We start from the raw sequence: 21,547 nt of genomic DNA, 5'->3' as shown, positions 1-21,547 counted from the left end.
TGCCAGGCGTGAAGGATGAAGTGAGTGAAAAAGACAGACCATTGTTGTGGAACCGACTTTCCGAAGGGGTGAGAGATGATAAATGAATGACCATGACCAGCTCAGATTCAGTATAGCTAGAATAAAAAGGACAGAGAGGAAATAGTGTGTAAAGAGAGAGGGGACCTCACAACTAGAACCTTACATGCCAAGACAGGAAGTTGCCCTGTTATATGTATAATGGAGATGGCTGGGGAGATAGCTCAGCTGGTAGAGTGCTTGCCTCGCAAGAACAAGGCCCTGAGTTCGATCCCCAGTACCGCAAAGAAAAAAAAAAAAAAAAGTATAATGGAGAACAAGCAATGAGCTTGGGGGAGGGCAATGGCATGATCTGATTTAGATTTTTGGAAAGTCATTTCCATAAATTCTTTCTGGATTTCCCAGAGCAGGTTAGGACTCCCTGCACTAGATAAGTGGAACATCCTATGCTTCTGCTATGGATTCACCAGTACCGTGCCTGTTTGTTTGATGTTTAGATTCCCTGTTGGACTGTGAGCTCTGTTCACCTTGTTCTCTCTCATAACTTCTGCACATAGTAGGTGCTGAATAAAATGTATTCAGTGAAGGAACTGCTCTTATTACCATCTGTACTGCAATTGTCTAAGGTTTTCTCTTCCACAGTAGGGATTCCTGAGGGTGAGGATTCCATCTGATTCACTGCCTGTTTGCCCCTCACCCAGTACATATTTAGGAAGCAAAAAAACAGCTCGCGGGGCTGGGGAGATAGCTCAGTCGGTAGAGTGCTTGCATTGCAAGCACAAGTCCCTGGGTTCGATCCCCAGCACCGCCAAAAAAAAAAAAAAAAAAGCTCGACTTCAAGCAACTCATAGGCTAATAGGGAGAGACCAGTAATGAGAGTCACATAACAGGACAGAGTGAGGCATAACCCAGTGGTTAAGTTAGTTATCCCCTTTATGCCAGGGCTCTCCACTGCAAAATGGAGTTGACTTGAGATATTACTTGGTGCAGAGAGAGCACTCTACAAGCAGAATGTTCGAGGACGAGTAATCTTCATTGAGAGTTTAAGTAAGGGTTTCTGGAGATGCTGAGCATGCAAGGCTTGGCACCTAATTTTGCTCTGTTCATTCTATTATTTACTTATTTATTCATTTATTTTTGCGGTACTGAGGATTGAACCCAGGGCTTTGTACGCACACCTGCCATCCCAGAGATTTGGGAGACTGAGGCAGGAGGATCCCAAGTTCGAGTCCTGTCTCAGCAACTTAGAAGTCTGTCTCAATAAATAAATAAAGGACTGAAGATGTAGTTCAGTGGTAGAGCGCCCATGGTCTAAATCCCCAGTACCGCGAAATAAATAAATGATGACGGTAATTACAACTCGAGAGTCAGGGCGCTGACACTCCTTTGCACATACACCACCCGGTTCAGCCGGCACTCCGCACGTGAGAAAACGGAGGCGCGGCAAAGATGCGCCCAGGCCGACCGCGAGCCTGCGCGGGGCCGGCGGACCGGGCTGGGCAAGGCACCTCAGCACTTGGCTCAGCCCGCGACCCAAACCGTGGCACCCACAGCCTCCCGGCCCGGAAACCACCCGTCTCACGCACCTTCCATGGTCGGCAGAAATCCCGGCAAGGAGACCCAAGCCCCGCCCACCCGCAGGAAGCGCAAGCGTCACTTCCGCCCCGCCCGCCGCCACTTGTGGCTCGGCCGCTCTAGCCCCCGGCGGCGTCGGTTGTCGCTCGCCGGGCCGGCTCGGTTGCCCAGGGAACGGGCTCCCGGCAGCCCCCGCGGCCCGGAGTCCATCCCCGCCTCCTCGGGCCCCGCGGGGCCGACGAGTCCGGAGGGGCTGCCGCGGGAGGTGAGTCCGGCGACGCCGCGGGCGGCCGACGTCCCCTCGCCTCAGCCCAGGGGTCCCCACCGCCCGCTCGCCGCCTGCCCCGGGCCGCCGTCCACCCGCGCGCAGCGGCGGGGACCCAGCGCCCTAGCACACGAAGCGCCTGGCAGAGGCCCCGGGGTCGCAGAGGGGACTCGGCGGAGCCTGGTCCTCCGACGCCGCCCCTGGCCAGCGCCGCGCGCCCCTCGCTCCTCCCCCTCGCCGCCCTGGTGCCCACCCGCCCTGGGGCCCGAGGCGCCGCAGCCTCGTGATTGACGTGGTGTTGCGTCCCCAGACCCGCCCAGCCCGCCAGCGCCTCGCTACAGCCTTTGACATCTAGGTGTTGAGTGACCCCCCTCTCAATCTTGTTATAAGGCAGAGGGGGATACCCTGGAGTCAGACCCGGGTCACAGCGCTGCCACTGTGTGATGGGGCAAGTGCCGTCACCTCTCTGTGCTTCTGTGTCATCTTCAGTAAAGTGGAGATAACAGCTTCTGTGTCGGGGGAGGGAGAGGATTAAGTGGGCCAGTGCATGCAGTGCCTGGTGCAGGGATTTCAATAAAGAATAGCCCTCCTGTCATCCCCTACATCTGTGCTGTTCTCTCCTTGATACTGGGGATTGAGCCCAGGCGCACCCTACCACTGAGCAACATACCTGGCCCCCGCCCTTGATACAGTTGCTCAGTTGCTGAGTTTGGCCTCAAACTTGTGATCCTCCTGCTTGAGCCGTGTCGTCATTTCCTTTTCTTTCCAATAGTCCTTTCTTATGTCTTCTGACCTTCTCATTACTTTAGTTTCTTCCACTTGACTTGTATTTCTCTTCCCTGATCTTTGTTCTTGCTCTCTTTCTCACTGAGATAGGGAAGTTGTATTCTTTTGTTACTTCAGTTCCATTTGTTGGCAGAATGTGGGGTACCAGCCTGGGTGCATCCTCTTCTCATCTATTGGAATAATGAGTTGCACTTGGGTTTGACTGCTTCCTTGCAGCCAGGGTCTTGGAATCTTTAAGGAAGGAAGTTCTGGGAAATTCCCAAGGCCAGATTTCAGGCATGGGCAGAATCTGAGAATGATACTGCCCTAACCCCTTGTCAGCCTTGAGTCCTGGTCTTCAAGTCTGTAAGACTTTTTTAACTTTCCTACACCCAGCTGTAATGCACGTGGATAGACATCTGAGCTTGCTTTTTTGGTGACCTAATTTACATTCAATATTTGTTCATTCATCAGGTAGTTATTGGAGTCTGTTGTGTGCCAGCTATTGTGTCAGGCCTTAAGAATACTGTGGTTTGCACTGTGGACCCAGTTGCTGCCTTTGGGGAGCTCTGATCTGGCCTTTGAACTTTCCAACATGAGAACCAAGTGTTGCCATAGGGTCTGCTCCAACCTGAGTTTCCTGACCCACTTGGAATCCAGTGATGGGCAAGATGGAATAAGGACAGTTTTCTTCTGCAGGATTCACAAAGAGGCTTTGGTAGGTCTCAGTTACTTTGTAGCCACATCATCTTCTTCACCCTTTTAGATTTGTTTTCAATTTTTCTCCCAGAGAAGTTACACTTGAGTTTAGTGGAGGATGTCAGTTTATTTTATCTCTATATAATTGAACAAAATAGCTGCTGGAACTTAATGGGGGAAAAAGAAGGAAATGGGCATTAAGCAGAGCGATTAATCGAGTTGGAAAGGTAAGGAACAGATCAGGAAACCCTTATACACATAATGAAAATGAGCTTGGGCATAAAGCATGGAGAGATTTCTAGGTACCCAGGGAGCTTGATTGAATCAGGAGGCAGTCGATGACTTTGAGAATTGTGGAGCTAGAAGTGAACTATTGTTCAACGTGTGTGTTCAGTTTAACATGAATGTGTTATTTGGACCTGAATGAAAGAGTTCCCATGAAGCGTTGACACTATCTTATATTTAGGGTGACCATGCTTGGGGAAATCTGGCATAGTGTTTCAGAGGAATTAATAATTCAACAAATATGGGTTGAATGTTGATTGCACTATACTTTCTATTGGTCTTTTGAAGCACCACAAAGTATACAGACTGGAAGGAAATAAAGACTAGGAAGAATTCATTGAAGAAAATAGAAAGCAGATAATGGTGGGGCCTTGTGAAAACTTCTCCCATAAAGTTCTGGGAAAGCATAGAAGGACAAGGTCTCTGAGGGAGTCTCTGAAGACCCTGGTGGAGGAAGACGATATCCTAGGATGTACATGATGAGTGGGGAAGGGAGGAAAGGAATTTTGCAAAGATGTATAGGTCATGGTGTGTTCAGGGTCTGTGGTGGAAAGTTCATTGCATCTGGGATCAAGAATGAGGATGGAAGAGTGGTCTGGGAAGGTTAGAGACATCTTTTTGTCAAAATGTCCATGCTTAGGTTAGGCTTTAGCCTGTGAGCACTAGCTAACCAGCAGGGATGGGAAAGGGGAAGTGACAGAATTTCATCTGAAAGGTAAATTACTATTTCAATCCCATTGTGCTGTCATAGAATTTATGTACTTTTTTTTTGCTTTTTAGTACTGGGGATCGAACTTCTGAGCCACATCCCCAGCCCTATTTATTTTTTATTAAAAAAAATTTTTTTTTTTTTTTTTTTTGGTACTGGTGCATGAACCCAGGGACACTTAACCCACTGAGCCGCATCCCCAGCCCTTTTTTCACTAAGTTGCTGTGGGCCTTGCTAAGTTGCTGAGGCTGGTATGAACTTTGCAGTCTTCTTGCCTCAGCCTCTCGGGTCTCTGGGGTTACAGGCATGTGCCACCACACCTGGCTTTATTTTATTTTATTTTATTTTTTTTGAGGTGCTGGGGATCGAACCCAGGGCCTTGTGCTTGCAAGGCAAGCACTCTACCAACTGTGCTATCTCCCCAGCCCTAAAATTTTTTTTAGTAGTATTTTTTTAGTTGTATGAACACAATACCTTTATTTTTATTTATTTTTCTATGTGGTGCTGAGGATTGAACCCAGTACTTCATGTGTGTTAGACAAGTGCTCTACCACTGAGCTACAACTCTAACCGCTTATTTTTTTTATTTTGAGACAGGCTCACTGAGTTGCTCAGTTCCTCACCATTGCTGAGGCTGGCTTTGAACTCATGATCCTCCTGCTTCAGCCTCCTGAGCAACTGAGATTGCAGGTATATACCACCACTCCTGGCTCTGCCTCAGCCTTTTGAGTCACTGGAATTACATGCATGTGCCACACACCCAGCCTGCCATAGAATTTAACATTTAAAATAATTGTGTCATAGCCAGACTTTCAAAATAAATTATACAGCCAGATGCAGCGGCACATGCATATAATGCCCACCGCTTGGTAGGTTGAGGCAGGAGGATCACAAGATGGAGGCTAGTCTCAGCAACTTAGTGAGACCCTGTCTCAAAATAAAAAATAAAAGGATTGGAGTAGAGAGCTCCTGCATTCAATTCCCAGTACTGAAAAACAAAACAAAACAAGTAACAATAAAAACCCCATAGAACTTAAAGAGCTAAAATACTAAAATATGCCTCCAGGTCTAATTAGGCACAGGGCATCTCTCTGTACCGGTCCACCAGAGCCATGACTTGGTTGGCAAGGGCCCAGGACTTGGTAAAGACCTGGATTCAAGTCTCAACTGTTTGGTCTCAGCTGAGCCTCATGACCGACCATCCCCAGGCACCTTCTGCAGTAGGGCAAGGATTTAAGGAGTGAGTGTGCATCTTGTTAAGCTTGTCACTGGGTTAAGGATGGAGTATCTTTTTTTTTTTTAGATGTTGATGGCCCTTTATTTTATTCATTGATTTATATGTGGTGCTGAGGATTGAACCCAGTGCTTCACACATGCTAGGCAAGCACTCTACCAGTGAGCCACAACCCCAGCCCAGGATGGAGTATCTTGATTCAGGGAAGCGTGGAATCCAGAGTGCAAAGAGGCCTGGGGCTCCTGTGGGCACAGGTGTGAGGTGCTAGGCTTCTGGCACAAAGGTGGCTTTAGGCAGTGCAGGACCTGTTCTTCACCAGCTCCTTCACACAGGGAGTGCACTTCTGCATCTGGACGGGTTCACCATTGTAGGACAAAGTTCTGGATGTTTTCCATGAAATTTTCTCTGTTTAATCCACACTGATCTCTCCTTCATCTCATCGAGACCCATGGATTAGCACCTAATTACTTATGGTCTGTGTCTCACTCTTGGATCTGCCTTCCTACCTGAATCTTAAGCTACTTGAGAGGAACAACTGTGTTTAATATTCTTTTCGCTCTTCCATGGTATTTACTGCAACATAAAAACAGGCAAGTAAATATGAATTACATTTTGAACTAAAATGCTCAAAAATGATCTCACTAACACATCTTTTGCTTTCTCCATTTAAGCTCCAGCTATAACTTACCTGCCTGAAAGTTTTCTGTTCCCACTGTTAAATAGTACCTCCTTTCAGTATGAATAGGCATTGAAGACCCGTCACACTTCTGTGGCCCCCAGGTTTCCCTAGATGACAAACCAACATTCCTTTTCCTGCCTGAAGATTGTCTGTGGAGACCTTGGCCATGGCATCGGTATCAGAGCCTGTTACATTCAGAGAGTTCTGCCCTTTGTACTATCTCCTCAATTCCATCCCCACAAAGATCCAGAAGGGTTTCCGCTCTATCATGGTCTACCTCACGGCGCTCGATACCAACGGGGACTACATTGCAGTGGGCAGCAGCATTGGCATGCTCTATCTGTACTGCCGGCACCTCAACCAGATGAAGAAGTACAACTTTGAGGTGAGAATTGCTTTTCTTGCATCTTAGTATGCATGGGCTGTGGCTGGTGTTTAACACACTTGTGTTCTGGGCACGGTATTTCTGTCTACTAGAATATGGCTCCATACTTTGCCCAAACAATACTTCAAAACCATCTTTAATTGAGTAACTGAAACATTGTTTTTAACTATATTCCTGTCTCCAAGAATCTTGCGTCATTTTATTTTATTTCATTTATTTATTTTTAAAATATTTTTTTAGTTTCAATGCACCTTTATTTTATTTATTTATATGTGGGGCCGAGAATTGAACCCAGTGCCTCACACATGCTAGGTAAATGCTCTGCCCCTGAGCCACAGCCCCAACCCCTTGCATCATTTTAAAAGAACGTTTTAGTGTTTAATATTTTCAGTGTTGGAAACTTTGAAAAATAGGTATTTGTTTCCGAAATGCTTTGTTTCTCAAAGTGCCTTGACTAACATGAATGATCTTTAGTTATTCTCTGATATTATTATGAAAAAAGGATTTATGTCAGTGTTATTGAATTACCCGATTATGTACATCTGAAATAAGTAATATTTCTGTAGAATAGAGATCCTGACCAATTTGTGTTCTCCGTGTGTGTGTGTATGTGTGTGTGCGTGTGTGTGTGTTACTGGGGATGAGACCCAAGGGTGCTCTACCATTGAACTGCATCTCCAGCCCTTTTATTTTTTATTTTGATATAGGGTCTTGCCAAGTTGCAGAGGCTGGTAGTGAACATTTGATCCTCCTGCCTCAGCCTCCTTAGTAGCTGGGATTACAGGCATGTGCCATGTGCCTATTCTGAGAATCTGCATTCTACATTGTTGTTGACTCAGGCATCTCTGTGTCATGTGTGTTGGTGGGGACACTGTTTGACCATGGTGCAGTTGGCACCATGTATTGATGGACCATAATCTAATCCATGCATTTAGTCAGTATCTGTAGTTGAGTACATAGCTTTTCTGAAGCTTGAAGATGATTGAGTTTGGCATTTACCACAAGGACTTGTGGGACCTTATTCTGCCTGTGTTTATTGACTTTTATGGACTAAGAAAGGGTTTTTGTATTTAGGAGAATACAAATGCTTAAGTTTTAATCAGCATTCAATGTATTGTATTTTAGATTTTAAAAGTTAGTTTTTTTTAACTAGCTTAAATTAGCCTCTGTGCTTATTTTTTGTAATTGTAGATGGACAGTGTGCTTTTATTTTGTTTATTTTTTAAAATATTTTTTAGATTTTGATAGACCTTTCGTTTATTCATTTATTTATATGTGGTGCTGAGAATTGAACCCAGTGCCTCACACATGCTAGGCAAATGCTCTACTACTGAGCCACAACCCCAGCTCCTTTGTTTATTTTTTTATGTAGTGCTAAGGATTGAACCCAGTGCCTCACATGTGCGAGGCAGGTGCTCTGCCACTGAGTTACAGCCCCAGCGCCATCTGTGCCCCATCCCCGTGGTGCTAGGGATTGAACCCAGGGCCTCGTGCTTGCACAGCACTCTACCAACTGAGCCATTTCCCCAGTCCCATCTGTGCTTATTTTAAAATAACAAAAATGGTTAGTACATTTATAACCCTGACTGTATGCCAGGCATTATTTTAAATCTTTACATATATTATCTCATATTATCTGCACAAACATTCCATGAGGTAAATGTTATTGTTTTCTTTTGCTAGGAAGATAACTGAGGCACAGAATGTGTAGCTGAGCTGCTCAAGATTGGGTAATTATTGACTGGTGGCACCTTAGTTCAAACTTGGGCATACTGGAGTTTATATTAATGTTTTTGCATAAAAATTAGAACTCCCAACTGGTCACAGTGGTGCACGCCTGTAATCCCAGCAGCTGGGGAAGCTGAGGCAGGAGGATGGCGAGTTCAAAGCCAGCCTCAGCAAAAGTGAGACCCCTGTCTCTAATAAAATACAAAATAGGCCGGGGGATATGGCTCAGTGGTGGAGTGGCCCTGAGTTCTATCCCCAGTACCTCCCCTCCAAAAATTAGAACTTCCAGTGCTCCTTTTCTTTGGCTAAATCTCATGGATTTGACAGACCACATTCCCTTGAGCACTTAAGACCATTACACAACTTTACAGCTATGAATTTAATCTTTATAGCTATGAATTTAATATCTCTAAAAATCTCTCAAATACTTTAAACACCCAACAAGGAAGATTTATGAATCTGACAATGAACTCCAGTAGGATAAATCAAAGAAATCCATGCTCAGAAACATTGAGATCAAATTGTTAAAGACAAGGGAAAATATTAGAAAGATCTAGAGAAGAGTGAGGTGTTCCTTGCGGGGGAGCAGTTATGTGAACACCTGCAGACTTCTCATCAGAAGCCGTGAGGCTAGCAGACTGTAGCACAACATTCTGAATGTGCTGAGAGGATTGCCAGGCCAGAATTCTTTACTCATTGGAAATATGTGTCCAGAAAGAAGGTGAAGCAAAAGTACTCTTAGATGAGGGCAAACTGAGGATTCATTGCCAAGGCTTGCTCTAAAGTTATTACTTAAGGAAGTTCTTCAGAAGGAACTTTTTTTTTTTTTTTTGGTGCCAGACATTGAACTCAGGAACACATCCCCACCTAGCCCTTTTTACTTTTTCTTTAGAAACAGGATCTTGCTAAGTTGCTTAGGGCCTCACCAAGTTGCTGAGGCTGTCTTTGAATTCATGATCCTCCTGCCTCATTCTCCTGAGTCACTGGGATTATAGGCACGTGCCACCATGCTGGGCCAGACAGGGAACTTAAAACATCAGAAATAAAGTTAGCTTATTATTTAAGTTTACTGTCAAAAATTTGGTATATATAATATAATAATAAATTTATAACAGTAAATTCTTGGTTAAATATGATGGACTTTTGTGTGTGCCTGTGTGCTAGGGATCAAACCAAAGACCCTATACATGCTAGGTAAGTGCTCTACCTCTGAGCAACATCCCCAGCCCTTCATGAATTTTTTTTTTTTTTTTTTTGAGACAGGATCTCACTAAGTTGCTGAGACTGGCCTTGAGCTTGTGATCCTCCTGCCCCAGCCTTCTGCATAGCTGGGATTACAGGTATGGACCACAATGCCTGGCACTTTTATATTTTTGTTGATTTTCTTTCTCTAACTTCTCTTACTGAGGGAGAAAAATGGAAGTTTCCAACCATAATTATGGATTTTTCTAGTTCTTCTTTCAGTTGTTTTTACTTTCTGAGTTATAAAGCTTTATTGTTAGGGCCATACACATTTAGAACTACTGTATTTTCTTCATGAACTGACCCATTATCACTATATAATTTCTCTCTTTGTTCCTGTTTCTTCGTTCAGAAGACTACCTTGATATTGGTATGTCCACTTCATTTTCCGTCAATTAGTGTTTAGCAGGCTTATTTTTCTGTATTGAAAGTTCCAGGCCAGCCTCAGCTACTCAGTGAAATTCTGTCTCAAAAAAAAAGCTAAGGATGTAGCTCAGTGGTAGAATGCTTCTGGGTTCAACCCCCAGTACCTAAAAATAAAATAAAATAAAATAAAAGTCCTGGGGATGTAGCTCAGTGGTAGAGTCCTTGCTTAGCATGTGTTAGGCCTGGTTTTCCATCCTCAGTACCTCAAGAAAGAAAAAAAAAAAAAAAAAAAAAAAGAAGAAGAAAAAAAGACAATATAAGAGAACTGAACATGATCAAACAACTTGAACTAATGGACATTTTGTAGAATGTTCCACCCAGCAATAGCTGAGGCCCATTTTTACAAGTGCACGGGAACATTCTCCAAGGCAGACCATATCCTGAATCGTAAAACCACCTCAACAGATTTAACTTAGACTAGGCTTTCCAGGCCCTGTGTTCTACTTCATTCTGTTTTTCACTTTTGTATTGAAGTATAATCAACATAAAACGTACAAATGAAAATGTACAATTTGATGGATTTATGTACATACCTGGGTAATCACCCAGCTCAGACAGGAACATTTTCAGCACCCCAGAAGATTTTCTTGTGCCACTTCCCAGTCAGTACTGTCTCAAATAATTAGTGTTCAGCCTTCTAATGCTACCATGAATTTTGCTAAATCCTTGGGTTTTAATGCACTATTAGGTAACCTCTGGCATTCAGGTTTTGAGTGCATTAGTGGAATTTGGATTCCTTACTCAAATTGCAGTCACAACCAAGTTCTCTTTTATAAAGTACAAGTGTCTCATTGATCTATTTTATTGTCTCTTTAAAAACTAGGTAATTAGCCAGGAACAGTGGCCTATACCTGTAATCCCAGGACTTGGGAGACTGAGGCAGGAGGATCACAAGCTTGAGGCAAACCTCAGCAATTTAGTGAGACCCTCTCAATATAAAAAATAAAAGAGCTGGGAATGTGGCTCAGTGATAAGGCGCCTTTGGGTCCGATCTCCAGTATCTATCTATCAATCAGTACATATATTCATAAACAGATAAAGTTCACTACCAAACTGAAAAAGCTTGAGGTTGAAGGAACAAGAATGGAGTTCCCCAAAATGAAACTACAAATGATGCCTGCCAACCAGTTTTACAGCGTGACCTAGAATTAATCCGAGGAGCCCTCTGAGCTGTGGAGGAATGCCAGGTGGTAGGGCAGCCTCCGCAGGGCCCACCAGTCTCGGGAAAGCCAGTTCAGACTACTGGACCCATCAGATTAGGAGGGCAATCTGGAGAAATCCCCTGTTAAGATTTTCGACTGGTTCTTCTTTATTGGGGAACCTTTAAAAACATTTTACTGGGGACAAAATCCACCCTTGGTGGTCCTGAGTTTCAGTGCATTTTTTGTGCATGGAAGACGAAACTTAAAATTGTGGAAACGTAAATAAAATTTCTGTTTTGGATAGAACACAGCATTTAGAGTTGGAATATTGAGTTTGAAAACAAAGCCATGTATCTGTATATAAAACTCACAGAAAAAGGCCTAGAAGAATTTCCATCATGATTACTTAACTCTAAGTGGGTACTGAGAATGAGATGGGGTGAGGGAGAGAGTGCAAAAGGGAATTATCTTTTCCTTAAAAAACGAAATACTGGCTGGGCACCATGGTGCACACCTGTAATCCCAGCAGCTTGGGAGGCTGCGACAGGAGGATCGTGAGTTCAAAGCCAGTCTTAGCAACAGCGAGGTGCTAAGCAACTCAGTGAGACCCTGTCTTTATTTTTTTTTTATTTTATTTTTTTAAAAATTAGGTTATGGATGGACATAATACCTTTATTTTATTTGTTTTTATGTGGTGATGAGGATCGAACCCAGTGCTTCACATGTACTAGGCAAGTGCTCTACCACTGAGCCACAGCCCAGCCCCAAGACTCTGTCTTTAAATAAAATACAAAGTAGGCTGGGGATGTGACTCAGTGGTTGAGTGCCCCTGAGTTCAATCCCTAGCCCCACCCCCCCAAAAAAAGTGGAGTTGTGAGAATTTCCTGTTTTAAGAATATATTCAGCCAGGTGCAGTAGCTCATGCCTGTAGTCCCAGCATCTCTGGAGACTGATGCAGGAAGATCACAAATTCAAAATCAGCCTCAGTTACTTAGCCAGGCTCTAAGCAACTTAGTAAGGCCCTGTCTCAAAACAAAAAATAAAAAAAGGAATCCCTGCTACCAAGAAGGAAAAAGAAAGAAAGAGAGAGAGAGAGAAGAGTTCATTCCTTTATTACTTATATAAATACAACAACAGAAACAATTATTTTGAGCTTTGGCTGCTTATTAGCCCTGTGATGCCAGAGACGAATCACATATTTACATTGCTGTTATCGTCATTTTCACCCACAGGGTTGGTGGGTCTTGGAATCACTTGGTATAGTCCTCCTGCTTCGGAGCTAAAGAAACTAGGACTGGAGGTGTAGCTCAGTGGTACAGTGCTTTGCTTTGCTCTGCTTTCTCTTTTTTATTGGTGGCCAGTATTAATAGCCAGTGCCCTTTCTCCTGCTTCCTCCCTGCTGTTGCTCCTCTCCCTCCACACTGGACTACCTTTGTTGTCATGAGATTCCCCACTCCCAACCTTCCCCCACCCCCACCCTGTTTTTTTTTTAATCTTTAGCTTCCACATATGAGAGAAAATATATGACCCTTGACTGACTTTCTCTCTTTTTCATACTGGAGATTGAACCCAGGGGTGCTTTACCACTGAGCCACATCCCCAGCTCTTTTTGTTTTTTCTTTGGCAGCAGTCTCACTGAGTTGCTTAGGGCCTCACTAAATTGCTGAGGCTGGCCTGGAATCTGTGATCATCCTGCCTCAGTCTCCCGAGTCACTGGGATTACAGACTTGTGCCACTATGCCCCACTGACCCTTGACATTCTGAGTTTGGTTTATTTCTCTTAACATGATCCTCTCAAGTTCCACCTATTTTTCTCACAAATATCATAATTTCATTCTTCTTTATGGCTAAATAAAACTTCATTGTATATCTGTACCACATTTAAAATTTTTTAAAATATCTTTTTAGCTGTCAGTGGATCTTTTGTTTTATTTATACATGGTGCTGAGTATGAAACTCAGGGCTTCACACATGCCAGGCAAGCAATATGCCACAGAGCCACAACTCCAGCCTCCTCTGTACCACATTTTATTTATCCATTCATCCACTGATAACACCTAGGCTGGTTCCATAATTTGGCTATTGTGAGTTGTGCTGCTCTAAACATGGGTATGCATGTACTGCTATAGTATGCCGACTTTAATTCTTTAGGATAAATACCAGTGAGTGGTACAGCTAGGTCATACAGTGGTTCCACACCTAATCTTTGGAGGCACCTCCATACTGATTTCCATAGTGGTACTGCAGTCCCACCAACAGTAGAAAAGTGTTCCCTTTTCCCCACACCCTCTCCAGCTATTGTCATTTTGTATTCTGTACGTGTATGTTCACCCCTGGGAATTAAATCCAGGGGCACTCTACTGCCCTTTTTATCTTTTTATTTTGAGACAGCATTTCACTGTCGCGTAGGCTGGCCTTGAACTTGTGATCCTCCCACCTCTGCCCTCCAAGTCACTGGGATTATAGATGTGTGGCACCATACTGGATCCAGCAGTTTTTTGTTCTTTTGTCTTTGTTTTTAAATGGCAATTGACAAGTTGATCTGAAAATATATGTGAAATTGTAATGGTAAAGTGGGATGCTAGTAAAAATGACTCAGATAGAAACAAGACTTAAAAAACCTCAACAATTATCGAAATGTGGTATTAGCACAAAGAAAGATAAGCAAATCCCTGGAAGAGAATAAAGAAACCAGAAGACTCAAGTGTATTTGGATACTTGAGTAATTGCTAAGGTGGTGCCGTTTGAGTATCCCTTATCTGAAATGTTTGGGACAGAGGTGTTTCAGATTTTGAGTTTTTCATAAACCTTACTGGTTGAACATCCCTAATCTGAAAATCCAAAATCCAGGATATTCCAAAACCTGAAATTTGTCGAGCATTGGATTGGCTTTTGGATTTGGGTTTTGGGTTTTTCAATTAGGGCTGCTCAACCTGTACTGTAAAGTCTTTCCTGATAAAATTGTGTGGACAGTTGGACATGAATATAGGAGAAAATGAAGCTAAGCACCAGCCTCTCTTGCTGTGGTTACTTTGTTAGCACTTCAGAATCACTAAGGGCTGGGGAAGGAGCTTGCCTGGTGTGTGCCAGCCCAGGCCTCCGCCTCCAGCACCACCAGAGAGAAAGCTGTCTCTCAACTGCTGAGGCTTCTGCTGGCAGTCTGCTTGTTTCATCTTCATGTGTTGTCTCATTCTCCTTAGGTTTCCCTGGTGACAAGCCCCAGGCCAGGGCTCCTTCCTTCAACTCCAAGCAGCATTCTCTACTCCATTTTACTGTAGAGTTAAGAAAGTTATTCCCCAAAAATGACTGAGTGTCTGGGTCAGGGCCATTGAGGCCAGGCCTTTTTTGTGCTGTTACAAGTAGAGACCGTGTCAGGTAAAACCACCCACCTCTGTGTTAAAGGGCACACGCGTGCGTAGTAAAGCTAAGGATAAAAACAAAGGAATGTTTAATTCTAATTTCAGGAATAGGGCTTCTGGGAAGCTGCCATTAGGGAGAGGCACACAGGAGCTTCCAGGGTGCTTTGAATGGTCCCTTTCCCAAACCAGGAACAGACTCCATGAGTGCTCGTGGCTTTTTAAGCTGTTCATTTATGCTATTTGTAGCCATGTATTTATGATCTATTCTTTTTTTAAAAATGTAAACAGAGACCATCAGTGAGAGGCACTTTGTATTTGGCCACCTGGCATTGTACAGGCAGCAAGCTTGCCTGCCCATTCCTTCTCTGCACCTGTCACAGCTAACTATGTCCACCTGGCTCAGATTGGTATTTTAATGACATTGGCTCAGTTTAAAAAGTCATTTTTAAACAGTGCGGGTTTTTAAATATCTTTAGTTGTAGATGGACATGATAGCTTTAATTTATTTATATGTGGTGCTGAGGATTGAACCCAGTGCCTCACACCTGCTAGGCAAGTGCTCAACACTCAGCCCCAGCCCCAGCCTTAAACACTTAGTGTGCCCCAGCACTGCCAAAAAAAAAAAAAAAAAAAAAGAAAGAAAGAAACATTTAGTGTGTTAAATGATGGACTGGGTTGTGTGCAGTGGCTTATGCTATAATCCTAGCAACTTGAGAGGCCAGTGCCAATTTCAGCAATTTATTGAGTCCCTAAGCAACTTAGCAAGATCCTGTCAAAAAACATAAAGGGTTAGGGCTGTAGCTTGGTGGTACAGCACCCATGGATTCAATCCCCAGTACCAAAAATATTGAATAAATAAATAAATAAATGATGGGCTGGTTTTATGAGCTAAAAATAGTGTCAAAAAGATATTAATGGTGGATAAATAATTATTAATGGTGGAGCTTGAATGTTTGGGTATTCTAAAAGTGGTATTATGTACCTTGATTCACTCATGGAAAAAAAAAAACACTGAATATTTTCTCTCTCTTTCTTTCTCTCTCTCTCTCTCTTTCTCTCTCTGTTGGTACCAGGGAGTAAACCCAGGGGCGTTTAACTACCGAGCCACATCCCCAACCCTTTTCATTTTTTATTATGAGTCAGGGTTTCACCAAGTCGCTTAGGGCCTTGGTAAGTTGCTGAGGCTCGCCTCTAATTTGCAATCCACCTGCCTCAGCCTCCTGATTTACTGGGATTATAGGCATGTGCCACTGTACCTGATTATTTTATCTCTTTAAATAATTTTTTGTCAATGTCTTTTGACTCTGTATGTCCCTTGCTAATGGTCTGATTTTAATTATTGCCTCCTACTGTAGGAGCATAATTGATGATGACCCAAACTGCCATGGCCAAAGCCCAGCAGCTTCTGGTTGCTCCCTGCCAGTGATTGTGCAGCAGGGGTACTATGGCAGGACCATTCCTGTCGCTCCAGGCAACCCCCACTGACTTGGTCAAAAGTCCTTTGAATCGTACTGGAGCCTGAGATTCACCTACTCAGCCTTTTCCTTCCTTCTCCTCAGGACGGACCTGTATCTCGAGCTGGCGGTTCCTTTCCTCTTCGGGTTGCTTCTCCTTTTTCCCCTCACAGACCTTTCCCTGATAGATGTGTTGCCTGTTCAATTCCATCTCAGGGCCTGTTTTTTGGTGCACAAACCAATATACAGTAATTGTCCTTGATCCCTCGGTGACAGGTTCAAAACCCTCAGTGAATGCCTGAAATCACAGAGGGCACCAAACCCGCTGGACTACATATGACACAACCTTAATGTCTTTTCCATCTTAACTAAATTTTAAGCACGTTTGTTTATTAGAAAGCACATATTCAAGCACTGCACACAGATACTGAGGCTCCCTGCTTACCTAAGTGATCATCTTGATTTTGAAATGATTCATTTAGAAAAATTATGCTGCCATTTTGAATTTGTGCTGTGATATGGCAAGAGCTTTAATAGATCATTTTGATTCCTGATGTGGGATTTTTACAGTGACAAATTCCCAGGGAAAGTGCTCTTGTCAACCTCTTGCCACTGTGTTAGACTATGTATCTAAAACATACCTCGTTTCCCTCCCCCTTCAGAGCAGTGTCAGTGGATCCTGCTAAGGTTTCTTTGGTGTCCTGTGACCCAGCTCTAGACTGCAGAAGTGCTGTCATTCTCCTTACTCTCCATAAGCCTCACAGACTGCATCAGCAGGCCCTCTGCACTCAGAAGCAGAGAGCACAGCGCCATAGGGGAACCCCTGGAAAGAGTCATGCTTGTGTGTGAATCCTGACGATTGATTCTTACTAGCTGTGCTACCTTAGACAAATTGCACAGCCTCTCTGGAGCGTAGCTCCTCATTTGTTGTATGAGAATAGTTATAGCACCTATCCTCTTGTTTCTGGATTCAGTAAAGCACATGAAGTGCTCACGAGTCACCTGGTGTAGGCGAACACTCAGTGGAGAGGTCATGGTGTATTTTGTTATTGCCGTCACCATTCTGACAGCATCGGGAGGGGGTCTTATGGTGTTTTCACTGCCTTGATGGCACATTCTGTTTACCACTTTGCTCTTCTCAGCCCTTGTTAACTCGTCTGACCCCTTGCCACAGGCTGCTGGCTGGTCATCCTGCCTGGCCCCACTCCCTCCCTCTGCCACCCTGCTCCTAGGCAGTGTCATTGGAACAGAACCAGGAATCTTTAGGGATCCCTCTGTTCCTTCTTTTAGCTTAAGACTCAAGTCTCTTGACCTGAGTCACAATCTGGCACTAGACATATTTAAGCCTGTGAAAACAGTCAAAGCTCTGGAGCACCCCATGAAAGTGGGCTCAGTATCAGCACCCTGCGCTAGAGGCGGCTCCTCATATGCACGTGTCTGTGCAATGGCAGAACCGTGAGAGGCTGGCGTTGTGACCTGCTTCAGTTTATGTGACTGTAGAGCTCCCTTGGTACCTTAACGGGGAGGGTATTCTACCTGTTTGGCAGATTGATGACTGTGAATCACTCATCAGTGATTAAAGTGGTGTATGGGACACAGGGACAGATATCTTAGCAAGGTCAGTTTTTTTCTGAATGAATTATTTCAAAGTACAAAATGATCATTTGGATGGGCTGGAAGCCTGAATATCTATGTGTGTGGTGCTCATACATGTGCTTTTAAATAAACCAACCTATGAAGGTTAAGTCATGGTTATTTTATATAATTGTTGATCTAAGAACCCAAATGCCAAAAATCAATCAGTTTATAAATCATGTCCAGTGTATCATCTAATTAATGTTCTGAGCAAGCCTGTGAGACAGGTAGATTACAAACAGATATACCTTCACAGTGATTAACTAGTCTGTGATAAGGCAGAATAAAGTAGACTTGACTCTGGAACAGGTCTTCTGACTCCAGACTCTATTCTTGTTTTTGTGACTTGGGAAGTATCCCTCTTACAGCTCTTTAGTTCCCTTTTAGTAAGAGCTCATCATATTCATACTCGATTAATTAGCATTTCCTTCATTACAAATGAGGTTTTTAAAATTTTGTCATTTTGAAGATTAAAATCCTAGCAAGGAAAGATGGTAGGTAGAAAGCAACTAGTAATTGGTCTCCCCTGCTGGTCAGCAGTTTCAACTGCACAATGTGTCTGATGTAACTGTTTTGGAACGCTGGAATCTATTAAGGCTTGTGACTTTCAGGGAAGACTTATTTCTGTCAATTCGATCTCTTAGCACAGCAGCAGATGCCCTTCCCTTATCCTTAGCTCTGTGAAAGACACCTGTGCACGTGTTCTGGATCATCTCACACATAGCTTGTGCTGGGATCCAGGATGGGCTAATAATACCTATCCTCTCCATATTTGGGACAGGCTCTGAATGCCGGTAGCTACTTCTGATCAGAGGTGTGTGCAAAAGGTGGATAGCTGTTGTTATACTTCCCCTGTTGTCACATGTTCCTGACTCCAGCTGAAGTGACTTCTAGAGGAGTTAAAGAGCTGTTGTGTCCTCCCTTCACCTTATTCTTTTTTCCCCTTTTGGGGCCTACACACTAAAAAACAGGTCATCAAAGATGTGAGTGTTTTCTGGCTGACTAGGCAGGTGTCCCCTTCCTCCCTTATGGCACCCCTCCCAAAACTGTGTGCTCCATTGGAGAGGACCACCTCCTCCATAGAGTAGCTGCTCTCCTCTGCTGAAATCTTCATACCAGCTCTTGTGGCTTATTTGGAGGACAACATGACTCCATACACATCCAAATGAGGTCCTGCATTTGGGAACACTGGAAAGCAACTGCATATAAGTGGAAAATTAGGAAATGGCTATAGCCAGGCACTGTGGTACACACTTATAATCCCAGCTATGCCAGAAGCTGGGGCAGAAGGATTGCAGTTCAAGGCCAGCCTCAGCAACTTAGTGAGATCCTGTCTCAAAACAAAAATATAAACTGTTTGGTAATGTGGCTCAGTGGTAAAGTGCTACTGGTTTTATCCCCAGGAGCACAAAAACAAAGAAAGTGCTCATGTTCCAGAAAAAATGTAGGTTCAGAAAAGATTTTTTTTTTTTTTTTTTTTTTGTGGTGCTGGGGATTGAACCCAGGGCCTTGTGCATGCAAGGAAAGCACTCTACCAGCTGAGCCATATTCCCAGACTTTAGGCTCAGAAATGATATCAGAAGACCTTAATTTATAACTTGGGCTGCTTTTTATCATAGAGTCTACCTACAATAGCAAACAACAATGAAACAAACACAATAATCAGACAACACCGGCTGGTTCATAGTTTGGTTGTTGTAAATGTGCTGCTATAAACGTGGGTATAAGCATGTATCACTGTAGTAAGATAAATACCAGTGAGTGGTATACCTGGATTGTATGGTGGGTCCATGCCTACTCTTTTGAAGAACCTCTGTACTGATTTCCATAGTGGTTATACTAATTTACAATCCCACCAATAGTGTAAAAGTATAGAATCTGATTTTCTGAATGACCATATTATTAGATTCAAATGTTAGTTTTCAACAACAACAACAACAACAAAATCACCAGGTATACAAAGAAACAGGAAAATGTGCCCAAAGGGGAAAAGTAAATCAACAGATACTGTCCCCAGGAAAAGCCAGATAACAGACCGAGACACAGATGTAAAACAATTGTCTTAAAGATGCTCAAAAAACTAAAGGAAGATATGGAGAAAGGTTGGGAAACGATGTATGAATGAAATGGAAATACCAAGAAAGAGAAAATCCCCAAAATTCTAGAGCTGAAAAGCACAATAACTGAAATAAAAACGGCTAGAGGATTTCAAAGGCAGATTTGAAAAGCCAGAAGGAATCCATGAACTTAAAGCAGAACGATTGAAATTATCAAGCCCGAGGAACAGAAAGAAAAATGTTGAAGGAAAAGTGGACAGAGCTTAAGGGCCCTGTGGAACAGCATCAGGCAGCCTAACATACGTGTGGTGGAAGTTACAGAAGGGAGGAGAAAATATCCGAAGATGGAGGACTGACCATTTCCTAAATTTGGGAAAAGGCACAAATGTAAGCATCCAAGAAGTTCAGCAAACTCCAAGTAAGGTGAACTCAAAGAGACCCATAACAAGATGTGTTTCTATGAAACTTCCAAAAGCCAAAGTCAAAGAGAAAATTGAAGGCAGAGAGAAAGAAATGACTCATTGCATGCAAGGGATCCTCAATACAATGATGAGTAGATTTCTCACCTGAAGCTTTGGAGGCCAGCAGGCAGTGGGCTGATAATATTCAAAGTGATAAAAAAGAAAAAAAAAACAAAAAACTTGTCAACTAAGAATCCAGTATGTGGCAAAAGTGTTCTTCAAAAGTAAAGAAGTTAAGATGGTCAGATAATAAAAACAGGAGTTCATTGTCACTGGAATAGCACTGTAAGAAACACTGAAGGGACTCCTGCAGGGGACATGACAGGACTTTCTCAAAGATAAACGTGGGTAAGCACAAAAGCTACTATTACTATAACAATGGTTTGTAACTCCATTTTTTGTTTTCTGCATAATTTAAGAGACCAAAATATTGAAGGGAAAAAAAACCCAAATAGTCTAAAATCTAGTGTTATCCTAACTTTGACCTGTAATCCTACATTTTGTTTTCTACAGAATTCGACACTCATTCATTTTAAATAATTACTACTTTATGTTTTGAAGCACACATTTTGTAAAGATATGATTTTGTGACATCAGCAACCCAAAGAGGTAGGCACCGACTATATGTTATTGAAAGAGTTTTTGTATACTATTGAAATTAAACTGTATAAATTAAGTTTAGAATGCTACATCTTTAAGATGTTGAACGTAATCTCCATGGTAACGATAAAGATCACTGTAGTATATATACAAAAGGAGATGAGAAAGGATTTTTTAAAATTTTTATTTGTTCTAATTAGTTACGGCCTTCTTTAAAAAAATTAAAATTCAAATTTTAAAATTTTTATTCTAATTAGTTATGATGGCCTTCTTCTTCTTCATCTTCTTCTTTTGTTTTTAGAAAGGAATTTAAATTAACTAAAATCAACTAAACACAAAAGATAGTAATGACCCGTTATCCCAGCTTCTTGGGAGATGGAGGCAGGAGGATCACAGGTCAAGGCCAGCCATATTAGCAATATAGGGAGACACCCTCTCAAAATAAAAAATAGGGCTGGAGATGTAGCTCAGAGGTAGAACACACCTGGATTCAATCCCCAATACGATGAATCAAAAGAAGAAAAGAGAAAATGAGAGACAAAAAGCTATAATGCACAATATAAAACAAATAGCAAAATGACAGAAGTAAATCCTTTCTTACCAGTAATTTCTTTAAATATAAGTTCAAAAGATATTACCAAATTGATTAAATTCAAAAGACATTGTCAGAATGGTTTTTTAAAAATATTTTTTAGTGGTAGATGGTCTTTTATTAATTTATTTTTACATGGTGCTGAGGATTGAACCCAGTGCCTCACACATGCTAGGGAAGTGTTCTACCACTGAGCTACAGCCCCAACCTAGAATGTATTTTTTTTTTTTTAATTTC

The 21,547-nt window shown here is 42.8% G+C and overlaps 2 protein-coding genes across 11 annotated transcripts in view; one reads left to right on the top strand and one right to left on the bottom strand.

The window, feature by feature from the left end:
- Positions 1 to 1,658, bottom strand: part of CINP (cyclin dependent kinase 2 interacting protein) — a 31,435-nt gene extending 29,777 nt beyond the window's left edge. For 3 of the 6 annotated variants that reach the window (XM_079130127.1, XM_079130126.1, XM_079130128.1), the window contains exon 1: positions 1,605 to 1,656. In XM_079130127.1, coding sequence (XP_078986253.1) covers positions 1,605 to 1,611 — 7 coding nt within the window. In that variant the 5' untranslated portion in view covers positions 1,612 to 1,656. Of the gene's footprint in view, positions 1 to 1,604 lie in introns of all 6 variants that reach the window. The other 3 variants (XR_013762284.1, XM_079130125.1, XM_079130124.1) reach the window with 2 other exon arrangements.
- A 58-nt stretch (positions 1,659 to 1,716) lies between these two features.
- The window catches only part of TECPR2 (tectonin beta-propeller repeat containing 2), a 95,958-nt gene continuing 76,127 nt past the window's right edge, over positions 1,717 to 21,547 (top strand). The window contains exons 1-2 of one of the 5 annotated variants that reach the window (XM_079130067.1): positions 1,717 to 1,858; positions 6,331 to 6,614. In XM_079130067.1, coding sequence (XP_078986193.1) covers positions 6,396 to 6,614 — 219 coding nt within the window. In that variant the 5' untranslated portion in view covers positions 1,717 to 1,858; positions 6,331 to 6,395. Of the gene's footprint in view, positions 1,859 to 4,806; positions 6,615 to 20,631; positions 20,728 to 21,547 lie in introns of those variants that run through there. The other 4 variants (XM_079130068.1, XM_079130069.1, XM_079130070.1 and 1 more) reach the window with 4 other exon arrangements.

The sequence above is a fragment of the Sciurus vulgaris genome (genome assembly GCF_902686455.1).
Source record: "Sciurus vulgaris genome assembly, chromosome: 2".
NCBI lineage: Eukaryota > Metazoa > Chordata > Mammalia > Rodentia > Sciuridae > Sciurus > Sciurus vulgaris.
Note: the sequence above shows the minus strand (reverse complement) of the source record. Positions and strands in the feature narration are given on the sequence as shown.